This window comes from Cryptomeria japonica, chromosome 5, assembly GCF_030272615.1.
Source record: "Cryptomeria japonica chromosome 5, Sugi_1.0, whole genome shotgun sequence".
Lineage (NCBI taxonomy): Eukaryota > Viridiplantae > Streptophyta > Pinopsida > Cupressales > Cupressaceae > Cryptomeria > Cryptomeria japonica.
Window position 1 is genome coordinate 111,588,007 of NC_081409.1, and position 21,168 is coordinate 111,609,174.

General features: G+C 38.0%; 1 protein-coding gene across 1 annotated transcript in view; it reads left to right on the forward strand.

Moving 5' to 3' along the window:
* The window catches only part of LOC131067125 (uncharacterized), a 72,625-nt gene that overhangs the window by 13,784 nt on the left and 37,673 nt on the right, over nt 1-21,168 (forward strand). The window contains exon 3 of the mRNA XM_058002060.1: nt 13,931-14,043. Coding sequence (XP_057858043.1) covers nt 13,931-14,043 — 113 coding nt within the window. The remainder of the gene's footprint in view (nt 1-13,930; nt 14,044-21,168) is intronic.

A 21,168-nucleotide genomic window follows, 5' to 3' on the forward strand; every position in this document is an offset into this window, starting at 1 on the left:
GCAAATCCTGAATGGTTTGCACAAGACAGGAGGAATGGGGTGGGGTTTCGTTCTAACCTCCCAATTGCTTTCAAGGGATTTTTCGTCATTGTTGGCTAGGAATTCAAAGAACTCAAAATATCACTGGATATCTCAAACAGGCGCCAAAAAATTGAATCCTCAAACCTGCATTTATACCCTTTTATTCTAGGACTCATGGGTCCTATTCCTGAGAGCTTATATATATATATATATATTTTATTATTATTATTTTTAGTGTTACAAAACAATTTTGGTGGTCACCAGTGTTAAGGGTGTAGTTTTCGTCCCATCAAAGCGCTACTGTAGGTAAACCCCATCATGGACAAATGGCTGCCAGATTATGGGTGGGTCGTATCTCTTGGTACATGTTCAATGGGAATTTGCACCACCACAGCATTTGGGCTAGGTTATCACTGCCCACCATGCTTTGCAAGCATCAATCTCGAGACCTTGGCTCTAATACTAAGCTAAGTGACCACCACGTCAAAAGCCTGGTGTAATGGCCCCTTTAAGGATTATTCTTTAAAATAGTAGAATTCATTCACTCAAGCTATAATAGTTTTATCAAGGATTCCAATCTATTTAAATATATTCAAGTCAATACATCATTTTACAATTTCCAAGTTGATCAAATTGTGAATTCCTCGTAAATACCTTGCAAATCTGTTGAGCTAAAAGACCCGGTCCCTAAATGAATAGTGGCAAAGCCAAGGACCCCATCCTAGTTTGTCAAAGGTAGGAAAAATACCTCGTCCCCCCAAACTTTAGCTGAGCCCGTGAGCCTAGACCCCGTCAGGTGACAATACCAAGGACCCCGTCCCTAGCTCGCCAAAGGGTAGGAAAAGACCTTGCCCTTCCAAACCTTAGCCCACCCCGTGGGCATAGACCCCGCCCGGTTTGCATGTACTAACTTGAATTCAAGATTGATGACTTGGTATATTTGCTAGACTATTGTTAAATAATTTTTCTTGATGGATTGACAATCAATCCCTTGAATAATATTTGAATGTTCTTAGGAATAATTCTTAAATGAATTTCTGAAAGTATATGTATCGCTAAGTGTATTTCTGGGATTCTGCACTGAATTGAATTATTTTATTGATTGTAGATGATTGTAAGTTGATCTTATAAAATGATTGTTGATCGATTTCTGAATTTATATATATAGTTGAATGAATTGATATTTGATGATGAATTTTTGAATTGACGAATCTCCATTGATGATTGTTGGATGATTGAATGATTGCTGAATCGATAGAGTGATCATGGAATCCTTGGAACGATCTCTCCTTTATATTTTATTGGTGAAAGAATCATTACCTTTCACAAGAATTGAGTCACCACCCTTCATTGTTGCCTTTTGAGAATTATAAATTATTTTCCAAATCACTGCCCTTCATTGTTGCCTTTTGAGAATAATAAATTATTTTCCAAATCTCTTGGATTCCTTTATTGCTGAGTGTGATTCTGAATTTCTGCTTTGAATTGTTGTGATCTGAATTGATGCCCCTCCAAATGATTTGATCTCCTTTTTATATCTTAAAATTGGGAGGGAGTTGCACCTTTTTACTATTTCTACCCTTTGAAAGAGTCACAACTATTCATCCTTAATTGCTGTCTTTTGAAAATAATTAAAAATTATATATTTCCTCAAGTCACTTAGACCTTTCTCCCTTCCTTCCCAAGTTGATAATTGATTCACTCCTTTTATACCTTTAATCTTCCAGTAGTCATAATTCTTTATTTCATGCCCTTTGACCATTCATTAAACTTAATTAAATTTATATTTTATAATTATATTATATTATATTTTTAATTTTTTTATATTATTATTATTATTTTTGATTGGTAAAGATAGTTTTATATTAATACTCAAAAAATATACAGTTTTTGCAAAATGGCTTGCTGTAATGTCCCCAACTAGGAGGCTGCCAATTCCCAATGATTAACATACATCACTAAGCATTTAAATCAGATAATTAAGAAACAATGAATTTTCCATAATACATTTTGACAGTTAACTTTCTTAAGTCCTGGTTTCTTATTTCTATCCTAACATCAACCCGAAAGAGGATGGAGAATTACTTGTCATAGGGTGCTTGGAAACCATCTACAAGTAGGCTCCCTCAAGGCATGGGGAATGCATGTTCATACCCATCTCGGGACTCCCTCAAGGCATGGGAAATACATTTCCTTACCCATCTTGGAACTTACTTACCTTGTGAGGATTTACTCTGCCTCTCCCTGCACAACATCAAACTCTCGTTACTCTCCTCTTAAGGGGCTATAGCAAGTGATTAAGGAATAGGCCATGAATATGTTAACTTCAATGGATTATGAATAATGGAACCTACCTACCTTGTGAGGATTTACTCTGCCTCTCCCTACACAACACCAAACTCTTCTCTTACGGGGCTATAGCGAGTGATTAACGAATAGGCCATGAATATATTAACTTCAACAGATTTTGAATATTTAGGAATATATATGTATATGTATATGTATATATAAAATACAGCATTACTGATATATAAATTCTGATTACACCATTATAAACTGTTATTAATATTTATACTATGGCATACACACTAGACCGTATATTGGTCCCCTTATTCCTAGCAGCATTCATATATAATAATCTGTAAATCAGTGTGGATCCATAAGTAAGTCACAGCATACCTATTTGCTGTTATATGATGCTTACCCTCAATAATATATATTTTATTTCTTCCTGATCTTTTTCTTGTGATCAGTATCAAATATATTTTATCATTCCCCTTGATCGATGCCTTTTGTGGAGTGGCAATTTGGTTATATAAATATTCCCTCCCCATGTGTGAGTGAAGAGAGGTGTCTAAAGTTAAACCATAGACAATGCCCCCTTTTGACCTTTCCAAGTAACTGCTGGAGATAAGATCGCACCTTTTCGGGAGTAGCATATATTAAAAGGGAATCGCTTCATTACAGCCAGTGATTAGGGCTAGTTACTGACAGCTATAACTTGCTATTTTTTTATTAATTAATATAAATAAAAATATTAATATTTAAAGGTTTCAAGTAATATAATAATAGTTTTTAATTATTTAATGAATCAGATATATTTATATATTGATCACAGGGTTCATTCATATCTATAATTTGAATGAATAGTAACTCACAAATAACGGATACATAGATATGTTCAAATATAAATTACTGTCAATATAGGGGCATGACACTTGCAACCAAAGACAAGCACAGAAATACTGTCATCCCTAGATATACCATCTATACAAAAAACCAACCCACATTACTCCAAAAAATTAGACCTTCAGCACCTATCAGAGAATACTATTTCTACATGCATATGGCATTCACATATCAACCTAACGAAATATGCGTAATATATATCAAAATATAGACAAAAATCTCATCCTAAATCCTTAACTCGAAGTTGTTTTCTTATCTGACTTCTCCCAGTGATCTTTCTTGCTGAATTTCCAGTGTTTGTTCTTCTGGGTCTGCTCCTAGTTGACACTTGAAGTCATCTCTGCCTCCCATTCTCGTATGTGTTCCTTGATGTAGCTCCAACCAAGCTGGGCTTCCGCCCTCCTATCTTCCTTGTCCAGCTTTGCACTCCACAATAGAAACGGGCTTCGGGGGGGTTGAATTCTGCCGCATGAAGCCAGTCCCCACCTCTGGCCTTAAAACCCTTCCCAGGATTTGAAATAGCTATGAAAGTATCTAACCCTTAACATTACTCTCCTTTCATGCAAGAGTTCATTATCCATCGAGTATCGTCCATCCCACCTGTTGATGTGTTTTTTATGCACAAAACATTTCAGAATAAAGTACGAAGGTAATTTACCCTCTCTTGAACAAAATCACCTCAGATGCTAAGAATGAGATCAATTAAAATGATTCCAAGGTTTCTACATGTCAGGTCTTGACGAGTGGGTAACTCAATGGTTGATGTGAATTGCTGTGTTTCACTTGGGGACTTACGCAAATGTTTGGATTATCATGAATGATGTGGAATAGGTGTGCTGACAACTTAAGATTTATCAATATGGCTCTGGATTTACTTCTTACTAAAAAATGAGCAAAAGGAATAGGGTTCAGGAAGTCTATTCTAAAACTAGGAATGTAGGAAATGATGAATGGATCTAGTGGAATCAAATCAGGCAAGGTCTCACAATCAGGTATTGACACAAGCTTAGTGCAATCGTCTTAGGTATACTTAAAGATTTTCAGGGTATCACCATCAAACATTGACACCATCCAAGTTGATGCTTGTCAAGGGACGAGTAATAGTTGAAGTTATGCTTACTCAAATTCTAGTTGACCACACAAGGGGCACTTACCAGCGGCAAGAGGCTAGTGGTATGGACTAAGGATTCCACACAAATAAATTCAACAAATCTTCCACTCAATCTAACATACATGAAAATAAATTCTAATCTAAATTCTAATCTAACTTGGAGGAATTGAGAACCATGAATGCAAATATAACACTTGAAGAGCAAAATCACCAACAATTGAACAATGATTAGGATTCAAATAGCTGTAGCATATACCAACAATTCTACAAAAACTCTCTCTTACAAATGAGAGACAAGGAGTCATATATAGAGTCTCTTACAAAATGGATGGCCTAGATTGATCTAAGATCAACGACCAAGATCATGCCAACAAAACCCTAGAATTGCCCTAATTAGGGTTACATAAAAAATGGCGCCACCAACATATGGCCCAATGAAAAGATACCTAGTCATCAAATAGGGAATCTTTTAGAAGATTCCTCCTTGCATCTCTCTCTCTCCTAGCATATTCCAAGAATCTAGCCAATACTGAATCTAACTCCTCCATGGAAATGCTAGGCAAGGTATCCTGTTGTAAATCAATCACGTCCAGTGAATCCGAGCAAGCATTCAAAGTATTCTCCCATTCTGGCATGAGCTTCTGTGAACTATGAACATGAATCAACAAAGAGACCAAGTCATCTATCTGACTCTTCTTCAGAGAGTCCAACTGGCAAAAATACATAAATTTCATCTTGTCACTTAATTCGGCTAAGTGTAAACCACTAGCATCACTAGCATCAACACCCAATAATTCCTCAATCGAGGCAAGGATCTTCATCTGAATGTCCTGAATTAATCCTTCCATCTCCATACAACTCGACTGGGCGTTCTCATAAGTTGATTTCTTCACGGCTAATGATCAACACCAACCATGGAAATCATATCTGTCTCCACTGTGCACAATGTTCTCGCTGACCAAGGTGGAATTAGGAATCTTCTTCAAAGCCTGGAGGCGTGGAATAGTCATCTCTTGGATAGGCCGGAATTCTTCCCAAACTCCCTCCAAATACTGGATTCTGAATACAAGCCCTGTTGTCCTATCATATGCATGGACAAATTGAGTAAGGAAATCATCTGCCTGCTTTCTTGTGCTATCAATCCACTTTTCCACCTTCGAGTGTGTACCTCTCACTACCTCACAGTGTGAATGTATTCCATGGTCAACTGCAATAGGGGAAATAAGGGTGGGATTTTCACGCCTTGTCCTTGCAATATACTCTCTAATTCTAATATTTTCTTCTTTGTACCTTTCTTTCTTCGCAATCACTTTGCCTAACCTCGCATCGATTGCCTGGAGGTTTTCACCAATCTCCTGGAATTCCTGTTTTCTGGATGTACGACCAAGGGCGACTGAAGTGATTTGGAAATCCATAGGAGTAGCAATGTCCGTTGTCACGCCTGCAATAGGAACAAAAATCTGCGCAATCCGCATTCCTGTCTCATCTCTAGCTATTTGCGACAAAATCTCCGCTCTCTTGGGCTCCTTCTCCTTAGCATTCCTAGCTAGGTAGTCATCAATATCATCAATAGGTTGCACCTCTATCATTTGTTTACTTTTTTCCATACTTCTCATCAACCATTCAGGAATAGTGGCCATCTCCATACCATCATCGAGACATATTTCTCGATCAAGCTCCTTCAATGCTGAGATAACTTCATCATCATCATCAGGATTGTTCCTGGTCCAATCATATACCTCATTTCCCAAACTAACTTCCAAAAGGACAGTAGGGGATCCTGGCTAATCATCATTCTCATCAGGAGGTGCAGATGTCGCTGTGGCATGGAAGTCCTGAATATTCTCTGGTAGTATCACTGTGTTGGAACACTGTTGAGTCTCCTTATTCTGTTCTGTTACTTCAATCACTTCGATTGATGAGACACTGGGAAGGGGTGAAGGAATGATAAGTGGAGGAATGATAGTCTTCTGTTTCTTCTTCACCTCCTCATTCTTCTTCCCTCTGGCCATGACTTCTCCTGACGCGTTCTTCCTTCTCTTGGGAGCTTGACTCTCTTCGTTTGCATGAATCCTGACTTCACTGATAGTTCTCTGATCATCTTCGGAAGTAGACTCTTCCGACTTCATCCTTTCATAAGTGAAGGGAACACCCATGTCAACTAACTTATTCATCTGCATATCCACCCATAGGCGGGAGAAATTCAAGACCTCTCTCATCAATGTATTCAGGTCAATCTCTTCTGACTCTGACCAATTAGGCAATAGGATTGCCTTCTTCATTTCACTCTCATACTATGGATATGTATGATCTCTATCATCTAATACCTGATTAGGAATGAGGAAAAGTCCACACTTCCTCATGAAATCCACTGACATTCTGGACCACATTCTTCTCTTCACTGCTTGCTCGTCCATTAGGTTAGCCCAATAATCTTCTATGTCAACCTTGTGAATGAACTTCTCTCCTCTGATCCTTCCGACCTTCTTGTCTGGATCGAATCTTTCTCTCTTCTTGTATGTAGCAAATCGATAGAATGCAAGCTCCTCACTCGCAGTGCTGGTGGCTATGGCGATTGGCAAACCTCTGATGTCTTCCCAACTAAAATAGGGAATGTCATTCTTGTCCTGTGCTTCTCTCTCTGAATAACATCGAACTCCAGAAGCTGTCTCACCACTTCCAACAATATCATTCTATCGGTAGGATACCTAGGAAGTCTGTAGGGTTCAGATTGAAACCCATGAATTCTAAGGTATGTGAAAGTGGGAAACTGTATATACGACAATCCATATTTTTCTATTAACTGTTGCCTCCTTGGACAATCTTCTGTGTATCTTTCTGCATAATCCTCCTTGGTCACATCCTCATGTCTGTTCCGCGCGGAATTCCAAACACCTCTGCAATAGCATCCTCAGCAAGGTAGGCAATGACAACACCCTTAGGAGTCTTAATCATTCTTGTGAGCGGATCGTAACATCGTGCACACTCCAGGATAAACTCACTGCACTGTATGGACTGTGGAAATCTAGCGGCATGGAAAATGCCACTCTTCATAATGTTCGCATAGGCTGGGGAAGGAACTTGATCTCTGACTCCGAACATCCGACGCTGCATCTAGTCGAAGTCTAGGAAATGCATGTTTGTATTAGTGATCTCCTTCCATCTGGATGAAATCTTAAGTTCTGGATAAATCCAGTCTCCAGCATCTTCAATAGTTCTTCCCTTTCCTTATATCCCGACTTTGACATCGCACTTGTATGAAGCTCGAAGTTAGACTTCAGAAAATAAATAATGTTCTTTTAATAAAATTCCTGACTTTCTAAAGATTTTAGCTAATTTAGAGCATGGAGTCAGGAATATAATCCATACACTTGGTAAATTTTAGCAATTAAGTTCAAAGTGTGACAACACTAAGGCATGGAAGCCTTCCATAAAATTCATTAATACCTTCTTATGCTTAGAAAATATGCAAGCTAAAATGCAAAGGATATACTGGATACATGATGACTAAGGAAAGGTGTGAAAGGTCGTGTTTTCACACAATGAATGTCTAAAGACACCTTCCGCAGTCAACAATGGAGGTCAACAATCTGAAGACAACCTGAAAATCAGACTTTTAAAATATGTTGTAATCTTCAAAAATGTGCATAATCTTGATAAAAATCAGTTTAAATGATGAAAATAATCATTTCCAAGAGCGTAAGTGTGGCTGGTAAAAATTTAATTTCTGAGGACAAGTATGAAAATTGATTACTTCAGACTTACCAGCACCTTGCAAAGTGGTTAAAAATCCCTGAAAATGATGAAAAATGGCTAAGGAATCAGCTCCAAGCAAAATCGCGAAAATGGTTAGGTGGCTGGAAATGAAAATTTCTGAAGACAACTGCCTAACAATGGAGTTTTCAGACCTGCAACAGCAATAAGATGGTTCTGAAAATGCACAAAAAACTCCATAAAACACTTCCAAATGCAAAATGCCTAAGTTGGAATTGGCTGGGCAATAAAAACTTAAGTCTGAAAATTAATGGCAGGCATGAATGGAGGTCAAATCTGAAGCAAACATCAGATCTGAAGCGAATCAGCAGGCTGGAAATGATGGCAGCCACCAAGAATGCATGGAAATCCACCAAAATGTAGCACCAAATCACTCCCAAACTAAAATCGAAATTTTCCAAACTATGGCGCCAAAATAGAATTCTGAAAATGTTGTTAATTGCAGCTTTGATCTGCAACAATGGAGGTCTGGACAACAAACAAATAATGGAGGAAAATATCGCCCAAGTCTCCAAACATAAAATCGCCAACTTTCACCAAAAAATGCCAAATTTGGAAAAATCGCCAAACTTAGCAAAAATCGAAATTCTGGAACTGGTCTTTAATGGCAGCCAAGGGGAATAGATCAGCAAATTGGACAAAAAATAGAAGAGGAAAGAATCCTCAATTCAACACTTCACTTCAATGCCTTGCTAAAATTCACCCAACTTGGAGAAAAATCGCTTTCATGGAGACACCTGGCAGAAATAATAATAAAATAATACTAAGGCTCCTCTCTTATACTTACTTTCACCTCTCACTTTCACCACACAAGCAATGTGGGATAAAACACTTGTATAAATACTTGCTTGGTGAAAACCTAACTTGCTTCTAGAAGGTTCAAATATTAAATAATTATTGCAAGTTATTAAATTTTAAATAATCAAAAATAATTATTTAAAAGCAATTAAAAATGGGGCTTATTTATTAAAATATTGCAAATTAAATCCAAAATAAGCCTCCAAGGGAAAATCGACTTGGGTTGGGATTGAAAAATCCCTTCAAAAATCATTAAAATGTCAAAATTTACCCCATAAGGGAAATTCGACCCTAGTTTGGATAAAAATCCATGCATAAATTCATCAAAATTTGCACACAAAAACCTCCCAGGGGAAAATCGATATGAGCTTGGACAAAAATCCAAACAAAAATACACTCTACTTGCAAAAAATCACCCCCAGGGGAAATTTGATGGTAGTCTGGATTGAAAAATCCACACTCCAAACTCACTTAACTTGGAAAAAACCTCCTTGGTGGAATTTCGACCTCAGTCTGGATGAAAATCCGGACTCAAAACTCTTCAAGATATTCCCAGTGGAAAGTCGATCCCTATCTGGATGAAAATCCGGACAAAAATCCTTACAAATGCTCTCAGGGGAAAATCGACCTCTGTTTGGATGAAAATCTGGACAAAAATCTGCACTTAGTTGTCACAAAAATCCTGGTGGAAAATCGACCCAGGCATGGAATCATTCTCAATGTTGTCCGCACTCCAGTCTACACTCCTGGTGGAAAATTGATGGTAGTCTAGATAAATTTTGACACTTAGCCAAATTTTAGCACTTCCAGGGGAAATTCGACTTGGGTATGGATAAACAGTGGGGGAAAATAGTAGCTAGTGTGGATTCCAGGGGAAACCCATGTGTAGTGTGGATTTTGAGTGGGGGAATGGGTTGGGTAGTCTGGAATGTGAGGGGAAAAGCACCTCTAGCATGGAATTTGACCCTTTAACCCTTGGAATAAGGATTTCCCTTAGGATTTTATCATTTTAACCACTCAAAATCACTTAGAAACATTAAATTTAAACTGGACTTGGGCACGCGAAATGCAAAATTGCCCACTAAGTAGCCAAAACCCCAACCTAACAACGTAGAAAGTCGGCAAAGAGGGGGTCCCTGTTAGCAATGGGGCGATGTGTGAAAAGATCGCAACACCACCCAACTTCAAGTACCAAGTGAGCACCATGGAAGCAATGTCGACATTAGATCTATGTCTGTATTTAGATGCCATGTATTCATCCCCAAGCAACATCTTCACCAGCTGAAAAAACATGGGGTCATCAAATTTGAAAATATTCTTCAAGTGATCATCTGATATCTTGCCCAGGAAGGAAATTCGCCTCTTCTTTGTTCTGAGACTGAAATTGGCCTCCTTCACAATCCAGCACCTTGCCTTAACTCCGCTAACCTGTATGAATGCAAACGACGAGGCCCTGCTGCCAAACCGCATCCATATGATGCCACTCACACATTTCATAAGTCTTGAAACAATTGTCATCATCAATGAAGTGGATTTACACAATCTTTCGTCTGCAATCCGTACCCATTCCTCATCAAGAAATACCCCTCGAAAATCCTCCCAAACACAACCATCATTACTATGATTTAAAGTCACTGCCCATTTGGAAATGGAGTCTGCCACCTCATTGTCTCCTCTAAGCGTATATGTAATTTCAAAATCATTAAATTGGGATAGTTTGGATTTAATTAATTTAATATACTTGTCAGTCTTTTAAACTTGAAACTGACCATTTATAAATTATAATAGCATTAACAATAATCTGAGAATCCCCTTCTACATGTAAATATGAAGTCGATAATTTGCTTGCCAAGTTTACAGCGAGCAAAGCTGCTTGAGCCTCCTCATTGTTGGTAGCATCCTCCAGTTTTTGATCTCCAATAGGCAGAATGTATATTTTATTTTATTATTATTATTTATATTTAAATCCTAATTCAAAAAGGGGACATTACACCTGGACTGTTAGCGAATGGCACTTACCAGTGTTAAGGGCGAGGTTTTCATTCCACCAGATTGCCACTACATGTGAACCCCCTTGTGAACATGTGGGCTGTGGCTACCCCATTGGGAATGGTTGCCAGCCCTGGGTACATGCCCAGTGGGAATCCACACCACTGGAGCATTTAGGCTAGGACATCAGTCTAGGGACTTGGGTTTTGCTTGGGTAAAGTTAATGTAAGTTGTGTACTGCATGGGCATGTCCCAGGTTCATCATAGACAAACGCACAATGTAGCCAGCTAGGAAATAGAAGAATCTGGACTGCTTCAGTAGTGGAATGAACCCTTGACTGACATGTAGTTTGAAATAGGTCTGAGTAGGAAGGATTGAAGTGTAGAAGCTCATAACACAGTTTAATCTCTTCATGAAGTTTCCTGCTTTTCTCAATTTCTTTTTATCATATTGGCCACTTTTCAGTTTATTAAAATTTATCAGGGCACATGCCAAGTTTTGCTCCATCAAAAGTTTGGTAACATTGGGCAGAGCCATAAAGTGTTAGGTAGAAAGCATAATTTGAAGATCAAAAAGTGGTGCAGTTAGCATGCCTCTTATAGGCTACTTTTTGTGCTGTTCTTTGAGCTAGATGATGGAAAGAGAATTTTCAAAATCTGGTCCTCAATGATAAGGCATTGCATGGTTGTTAATAAAGTTGTGGTTGGTTGGATTTTATTTTTTGGAGAATCCAAATGCTACATCATTTTGGGCTACTACATCAGCAGCTTGGCTAGAATTTTGGATTCCAGAGGCTGTCATATCGTCTCCTGATTATTGCTGATAATTCTGATTGAATATTTAAGAAAAGCATAAAACTCAACAGCTTAACTTTATTATTACACTAGCAAGGTTTTCACAAGCTGCCAACAATCAATACCAGTTCAGGATCCAAGTAGAAATTATATAGCCAATATCAAATAAGGTTGAATAAAATATAAAATATTAAGGGATGATCAGTCCAAAATTTATGAATTATAAGATAACCTAGTATAGGAACACAATAAACTGCAGTTTTGTGCATATTACGGCTATAATACTGGTAACAGTTGACAGTAACAGCTAGTAATAAGGTTTTCCTGAGTACAAACAAAGGTTGATATTCACTAGAAATACATTGATAAACTGAAAACCTCTTACTGGATGCTGCTGCTTCAGAATAATGGAGTGGACTGGGCAGTCTGCTTCTGTAGATTGTATACATACGGGCTGCAAACTCTTTGAAACCATTGTGCTGCAACTGAAATGACACTAAGTCTGATTGCTATACTGCTTGTTGAAATTCACGAAGTTCTGAGCAATTTTGGAGCTGGGATCACCTACAATTCAAGGGTTTCCATCTTTTGGATTGGATGAACAAGTGTTCAAAACAGTGTTCCACGGAAACACGTTTCCCCCCTCCAGGCCCAAGTCCCCCCATCCCTGAAACTTGTCCCCGGAACTTTTTCCCTTTGTCCCCCCGTCCCCGAAGCCTGTCCCCATGTCCCCCCGTCTCCCCGTCCCCAATGGTCGTGGAACACTGGAACTTTAAAATGAGGACTTGAAGAAATATGAACTGAATGAATGCTTCTTCTGACATCCACTTGTTGATGTAGACTCCTATATCTCTACGGCAGTGGCTTTTATGGTGGCCACCTCCTTTTACTGCCTTATTTTTCAATGTTACATCATATATATGAGATATATTAGGCTAGGACAGGTTGGTAGCCACCTTTTGGCCCAATATTTTATATCATATCAAATATGATAGGCTGTCAACTTTTTTTTAAAATTCATTTATTATTTTTTCAATCGTTGACTACCTATAATATGTACAATATTTTAAAGTTCTTTTTCCAGCTCATTGGGAAGAGGAACATGATGGTCTTTAAAAAAAAATTCATTATTCATTTGAGAACTTTATTATATTATGGAGGCAACTCTTGAAATTGTCTTTTTTTTTCAAATTTGTCTTGTAATAGATCTCAGTATACCCCTCCCAACAACCATCAAATTGCAGCCATTTGACACTCTTAAAAAATCAAGCAATCTTGAAAAACAAATATTATTTCCTTGCATAACCTTTATGAGAGAAACTATGCTCAATAGCTTATCAATTCCACAACGTAGAAGAATAGCAAGGACATTCACACAAGATAACACCAGATAGGGAAACACTTCTAGGAAAAGCCCAGCAAGAAAACTCTGCAACATTTTTCTGTATTACCAAAAGAACATGGTTAGGATACTATGAGACTTAAATCAGCATCAAATTTTTGTTTTGGGAAAAACCTAGCAAGAAAACACAGCAGCACTCTCTATGTTACCAAAGGAACATGGTTACAATACTATGAGACTTGCAATTGTATAATTCGGTTTTTAGTAAGCAATCCATTTCACTCCATGTGATTAATCGGATAACAAATGGGAACCTGTTACAACAGCACCATGTAATCACACACCCCACTCCATGTTTTTTCAGGATCTTGTCATGACATATTACTTGCTCGCTAGAGATGTTCCTCCAGCATACTCCTACAAAGCCTATGTGCTTGCTTATAGATACCAAGATTGAACAAAATCATCAAGTCGTATTACGTAGTGATAAAACCATGAGCCCAAATCGTTACAAAATGGATTTAGTTCATATGTTGTTTACAATTCAACATTGTTGCCATAAGTGTCTGCCACTACAGTGTTGAGGCATTTGATTTTGGACAAACAAACCTTGCTATCTTCATGGAGCTGGAGGATAGCATGTTTTCAATTTCTGTTCTTATTCACTTTACAGAATCATTCTCTTGGAAGCTTGCATTTGCTATGATGTCAGGGACCATACATAACTCAAAGAAATCAACTGAGGATATTTTTGATAGTATCCAACTTAACAAATAGAAAAATGTTTACCATGAGCAAACAAAGCACCTACGGTGCATTCTGATTGACAATGAGCTTATTTCTTTTATTCTCTTGCACTCCTCTTGATCATACTTTTGATCTTTTTTTCCTGTAAATGTGATGCAGAACAGCTGTGGGTACTGGACTCTGTGCCCGGTGAAGTAGTAACTGACAATAGTGATGGTGAAGTAGAAAAAGTTTTGAGCACTCTGAAGACACTTCCAAATCCAATTCCATCGCGAAGGTAATGCATTTGTTCAATTTGACATGTGCACATTTCATGGAAAGTTTGATTCTGATATCTGTTAAAATTATGTTGGTAGAAATGTCTTAAAAGGTTTCATTGCAATTCATTCACTGTCTTAGAAAAGCTATGAGCTGTTAGATTGTTTATGCTATGTGTGTTTTCTAATAAAATATGTTATTTATGGCTTGATCCTGTCTGCTTTTTGTACTTCATGAAATGTTTTTGGAACTAGGACAATTTCTTTAACATTGGAGAATGTTTTGGATGGAGCGGAAGATCCATTTGCAAGCTTTGGTGTGTGCAAAAATCTTCTAAAACTGAGTGTTTTGTCCAATTTGGCAAAACCACTGGTTTTGGTAGATGGCAAAAATGTAACTACCTTGGTGAATCTCCCATGATCACACCGATTGCAGAATTGTCTTTTTGTCGATAGCAATGAATTTATCATACTTATTTATTGCCATTTAGTTTCTCAGTTTTTTCTCTTCCAAGCAAAGTTTCTTGGTCCTATTGATGTGCATTTTGTGACCACGCGCAACATAGAATAAAGTTTTCCAACAGTCTCTTTACTCTCTCTTGATCAAGGTTCAATTGTATGCTAAGATTGTAATAAGTTCAAACAATTGACTCCAAGGTTTTGATTATGCAATGGATGTGACTCAGTTGGCTTGATGTGATATGCTGGTAATCTAAGGGGATTTACGTTTGGATCGTTCTTTCACTTCTTTGTTGTGGCTGGAACTTCATCATCGGATATAGCAATTCTCTGATGCTTCTGCTTTGAGTGAATTGAACTGGAATGGACTGAAATTAAAGGGGAAAGGGTTAGAAGTCTAAAATGACCACAGGTTATTCTGTCCATGGGTTATTTTGACCACGGGTTATTCTGTACATGGGTTATTATGACGGGGTTATTTTGGTCGGGTTATTATGTCTGGATATCGTCAAATTGATGTCCAAAGACCCTAATTTGGTCAAATTAAGTCAAATAAGGTCAAATTAGGTGAAACTGGGAAGGTTCGGGCAGAAAATGGGAAGATTTGAGTGAAAATGGGAAAATTAGGTCAAATTGGGTAAATTGGGTCACAGGATGGAAATGGGATAGATGTGACGCTGTGGGGCTGGAGAGGTCAAAATGATGTCATAAAATAGGAATTGGGAGAAAATGATGCGATCTAGACAAAAAATGGGAAAAGGGAAGCCGCAGGGTCAAAAAGGAAGCAAAATGACCTAATTGGGATAGGTTTCAGAACAAATTGACATCATGGGATCGAATTGGGAATGAACTAACATCAAGGGGATGAAATTGAGGATAAAATGATATCCAAAACTTGAAATGGGGAGAAAATGATGGCAACGGGACAGAAAATGGGAAAGGGGAAGTGGGATAGGATTGACAAATAATAAAGACAATACGCGCGATTAGGTTAAAAATGAAGAATACAAGCGTTTACTAATTTTTTGTGTGTACATTTTGCCCTAAAGGCAATGATATCAATGGATAGTGCTCTAATGGACGAATTCCAAATAAATCAAATTCTGCTTTGCCAAGATTAACTACAACTTTGCAAGAATTGGTGCAATCTTCCAAGGATGTTGAAGAATTTTCACATCGAGAAAGTGCATTTGAATACCCAAAACAGAGCAATCCAAACGACTGTCCACAATCGAACTCAACAAAAATTTAGTGGCTTAGGCTAACTCTACACTACAACTTATAATCAACAAGATGCAAAAAGTATGAACCATGGAAATTCATCAAACACTATTACATTCTCCATTGAAATCAAAGCACTAACTCTACTTCTACTCTAAGTGAGGAAGGTGAAACCATGCAAGTTTTGAAAAATAACTTAAGTGAACACCATCAGAGAACAATGTATCACTGTTATTAGCTTAATAACTTATCACAACAATTTCATACAAATCTCCTTGCTTTACAAATGAAGGGGTCACCCCCTTATATAGGCCTCAAGCCTTGATTACATGCAAACCCTAATTAGGGTTTGACCCAAAAGATTCCACACAAATGATGCAACAAGGTGGGAATAAATATTAAATGCCCGTCATGCTCATTTACAATAAATTCTTTCCTGCCCAAAATGGTGCCCACTGTGCATTAAATGCAACACTTCTTTCAAATTCACCCTGTGTAATAAATGCACCATCACCTCCAAAATTGGTTACATGCAAAAGATGCTCCTCCATTGTGTTAAGTACGACGGCTGCCATGCAATGAATTAATTGCTACCTTGGTCAAATATTCCAGCAATGAATGCGTCACTATGCCTTCATGTACTCAATAGATTCTCGCCATGCAAATGGACCCCGTCGTCTTTTATAATTTTCCTGGTTCATTAATATGGAATATTCTCTTTGCATGTCGCCAACTCATCCTTTACAAGATTCTTTCTATTCCGGGCTCACAAAAGACATTTTGGAAGATTTTCTTGTCGTGGAAGAATTTTAACAAATTTATCCACTCCTGTAGGAATCCTGCACATCTGGAATTCTTGGAGAGAAAATTCTTGAAGAGAGAATTTTTCATCCTAAAGGAATTTTTTGCAGCTTTTTGCTTATCTTGTTCTGAAGGAGATTTTTGACCAATCAATCACTTTTCTTATTTTTTAGGAATTTTTTTCGATTTTGAGCTCCAAAATTCTGGAGTGAAAATTCTCTTCCTCGGCCAATTTTTTTCTTTGTCTTGAAATTTCTTCATCCTTTGGTGAATTTCCATGCCTAAGAGAGGAATTTTGATTTTCATCCTTGATTGGGATTTCTAGGCCCCTCTTTCAATGCCAATTTCATCACGTGGAGGAATTCTTCACCCGGAAGGGAATTCCTTCCTTACCCCCATCGAGCGCTTCTCTCCTAAACTGGGCGCCAATTTCACCGTGAGCAGGAAAATTGCACTTGGAGGAAAAATTCCTCCTTGACCTAGTTTTGGTGGTTATCATTCTTCCTTTTCTAGGGCACATTTTCTCCATGGTGAAGGAATTTTTGATGTGGAGGAAAAATTCCTCCTAAACCTCATTTTGGTGCCCAATCTTGACCTTGGTTCTACTTTACCCTTGAGGAAGGAATTTCTTCAATCCTTAGCCAAATTTTTCACTTTCCTGGAATTCTATGCTGAAGGAAGGAATTTCCAACACAGAGTCAATTTTTCACTTTCCTGAAATTCTGTCTTGAAGGAAGGAATTTCCAACACTTAGTCAATTTTTCACTTTTTTGGAATTTCTTCATCTTGGGTGTAATTTTCTCCTTGGGAAGAAATTTGTTGTATTGAACTTTTCTTCTTGAACCTTGATTTTCACGTCCTGCTTTCAACCTTGGACATATTTTTGGACTGGAGAAATTTTTTGGAAATTTGTTCCTTGAGGAAGGATTTTTTGTGCTTTTTGAATTCATCTTGTTCCAATGGAGATCTTTCATCAATTTGTCACATTTCCTATTTTTTAGGAGTTTTTATCAAATTTGAGTTTTGGGGCTCAGGAGAGAGAAAACTCTTACTTGGCCAATTTTGTCTTTGCCTTGAAATTTCTTCAACTTTTGGCAAATTTTCATGCTCGAGAGAGACGTTTTGAATTTCTTCCCTGAGGGGATTTTTCTTTCCTCCTTGTCCTTGGGTGCTAATTTACTACTATGGAGGAATTTTCTTGTTTGGAAGGAATTCCTTCCTATACCCATTTTGGCGCTCTCATACCTTGCTTGGGCGTGAAAACCATGTGGTGAAGGAATGTTTGACCTTGTTGACTTTTCCTGCATACCCTTACTTTAGTGTTCTAGCACCTGGCCTAGGTGTCGAATCCATATGGTGTAGGAAAATGTGGTGTGGAGGAAAAATCCTCCACCACCTAGTTCTAGCGCTCCTCAACTTGTCTAGGCGCCAAAGTCACCATGTGAAGGAATTTTGGGTTAGGGTTAGGGATGTTAACCTAACCTTAATCCAAAGGATGAGGGTTTTTTGTTAGCAAAAAGCTTAACCTTAACCTTGAAGGATGGATTTTTTTAGTGTTTAGGGTTACTAACCCTAACCCTAAACATTGAAATTAGGGTTAGGTTAAGGATTTTTCAGCAAAAACCCTAATCCTATCTTGAAATGTTGTTGTTTAAGTGTATATTGTTAGGGTTGGGTTTTTTCAGCAATTGTAAAAAATTGTAACAATAATCTTAATCCTAAATATTGAATTAGGGTTAGGGTGAGGAAAAATTCTAACCCTATCTTGAAATACTATTTTATCAGCACATAGGTTTAGGGTTATCGTTAGGTTATAGCAATTGCCTGATGTTGTACATGGTTAACTTTATTTTGTTATAAACTGCTAACATTTGTAGGGAATTTGATATACATAGTAACAACAAATTATTCCTTAAGCCCCTCTATAGTGCACCTAACACACCATTTGGTAAGATTACTTTCTCATATCCTAGGAAGTGATGCCCTGAATGCATACTTGAGGGCTATAGAGGTTGCAGTGACAAGGAGATTGCAAATATTTTCCTCTATAGTTATCTTGTTTTACTATTGTTTTCTCTTCTTCCATTGATCTATCATTAGATTGTAAATCTGACTCAAGAGGGATTATAGTGTGAGAATGATGATTGTACCTATGTGCTTTGAATTGCCCCTTGTGAGAAAGTATGCCATTGGATAGACCCAAGAGCTTTCATGTGCCATTTATTTTAGTGCCACTTTACTCTCCTATACTAGGCCCACTTTTACATACATCTCTTTCATATACCATCACTCTTCCATGTACCTTTGAATATATAGAGAGGTGAGGAGCTGGAAGTTTTGCTCATTTGTACATCACTCTTTCATGTACCTTTGAGTGTATAGGAACGTGTGGCATATTGGGTAGTTTGGTATTGGGGATTTAGGTATATTGAAAAAAAATTGTGATAAAGTTGGAGTGATAGGCAAAAATTATAACCTCGAAACATAATAAAGGTTAAAATTTAGTCATCATCTTGTGTGAGTGAGATTTTGTATTGATGTATGACATCATGATCTCATATGGTGGGGTTAGGTGCAATTTTTTCATACTTATTTGCAATGTTAAATGTCACACATTGAGTGCATATGGCTCTTGAGGCATTTTTAGATGGTAATGTGAAAAAGGAAAAAATGGGGGCAAAAGTGGGTTCTGATTCTTCAAATGCTAGGGTTGATCCTTTTGGATGAGGTGTAACTACCACAATAGTTTGCGAGGGAGTCAATCAATGCTTAGTTCTACAACACAACCAAAGCATAGGTGGAGGAGACATTAAGGCCTTCTTTGCACCTTGTATTTTACTAAGATTGCAATCCACTTTAGAGAGTATAGGATGGAGGAAGAACATCAATCTACACAGGTGAAGAAAGCAAACCATTTGTCATGTCCCCATCCTTAACCCAATAATCAGATTAACAATTGTATATAGTACTTATATTTAACTGTATATTTATAACAAACGCAACATAAAGGCATTGTGGAAAATCGTCTTATTCCATAAGACTTCACAATCTTCATATCAAGCCTACAAGTGAAACATAGAGAATAAGATGAAGTGGTGAAGACAAGGAATTGATATCCACCCACTCCCATGAGCAAGGAATGAAAACTGGAGAACATGCTGAATCGGTGACCATAATACTGATTTCACACAAGTACTCATGAAGGTCTCGTAGGGAAAACCTTATTGGCATAACAATGAATACTTATCATACCTGAAGGTAATTCCTATTGGCTACATCCTATTGATTAAGCCATTAGCAAACACATAGTTGGTGTGTCAGATCTGTCTGCCTTTGCAACCATTAATTATTAATACATGCATTAAAAGAGAGCAGCAGTCTTATTACCATGCAGCAATCAAGATAGTATTAATAATGAAGACCAATTGCTACGATGGTTACATTTAACAAAGACAATTATATGAAGGGGTGGCGATTGTTATACTAATCACAAATTAGCAACGGTTATGAAAAGGTATCCCTATGGCAGCGATTCACAAATAAAATTGTATTTATCAAGACACGTCACCTTTTACGGGGTTGTGTGGTTAGAAGAGACACAACTTTTCTATCAATGCAAAGACTATAAAATAGGTTAGGATGGGAAAAGTAAAGGCATTGATCAAGGAGAAGACAGCAGTTTGGTGATATCAACTGCAGTATAGATCGATCATAATAAGAACAGCTAGACTGATTTATTGGCAGTCCTTAGTTTATATCAACATTATTGGTAGCAGCAGATTGATATGCTGTATCCTACCCCTGGAATTAATGTTTATTTATGATATTGCACAATGAATAGTGTTAGGAATAATAGGCCAATACATGGCATGCACTAATAAGCTATTCCAATTATTCGTACAGATCTATATCTGTATATATAGACTCAGATAATATCAATAAGATTTATAATAATATCTGAAATATAAGTGAAAGAACATGCACATGCACATGCACGCGCACGCACACGCACACCCACGCACACGCACACCCACGCACACCCACACACACCCACGCACACACACCCACCCACCCACACACACACACACACACACCCACCCACGCACACACACCCACCCACCCACACACACACACACTTACACCCACACACACACACACTTACACCCACACACACACACACACCCACACACCCACGCACGCACCCACACCCACGCACCCACACCCACCCACCCACACGCACACACATACACACACACACACACCCACGCACCCACACCCACCTACCCACGCGCACACACATACACACACACACACCCCCACGCACGCACGCACGCACGCACGCACACACACACACACAATGTCTTGATCAGAAAAAAATAACAATATTAGATTGTAAATCTGAAAGAAATCTTAAGATAATAAACATTAAGAGGAATATGTAAATACAATTTCATTCTTGCTGCTATTATCAGTATTTAAGAAGATGGGGATGGGATGTACCAAAGAGGGGCAGTCTAAATCCAAGCAACAGGTTAAGTCCCAAGATAGGGTGGGGATCAGTGACCCATAAGCCTTGAGGGTATAAACCCAAGATAGGTAAGGGCTTGGATCTCTAAACTTTGAGGGAATCTATTGTATTTGGTCTCTAAGCGCTTCGGTAACAT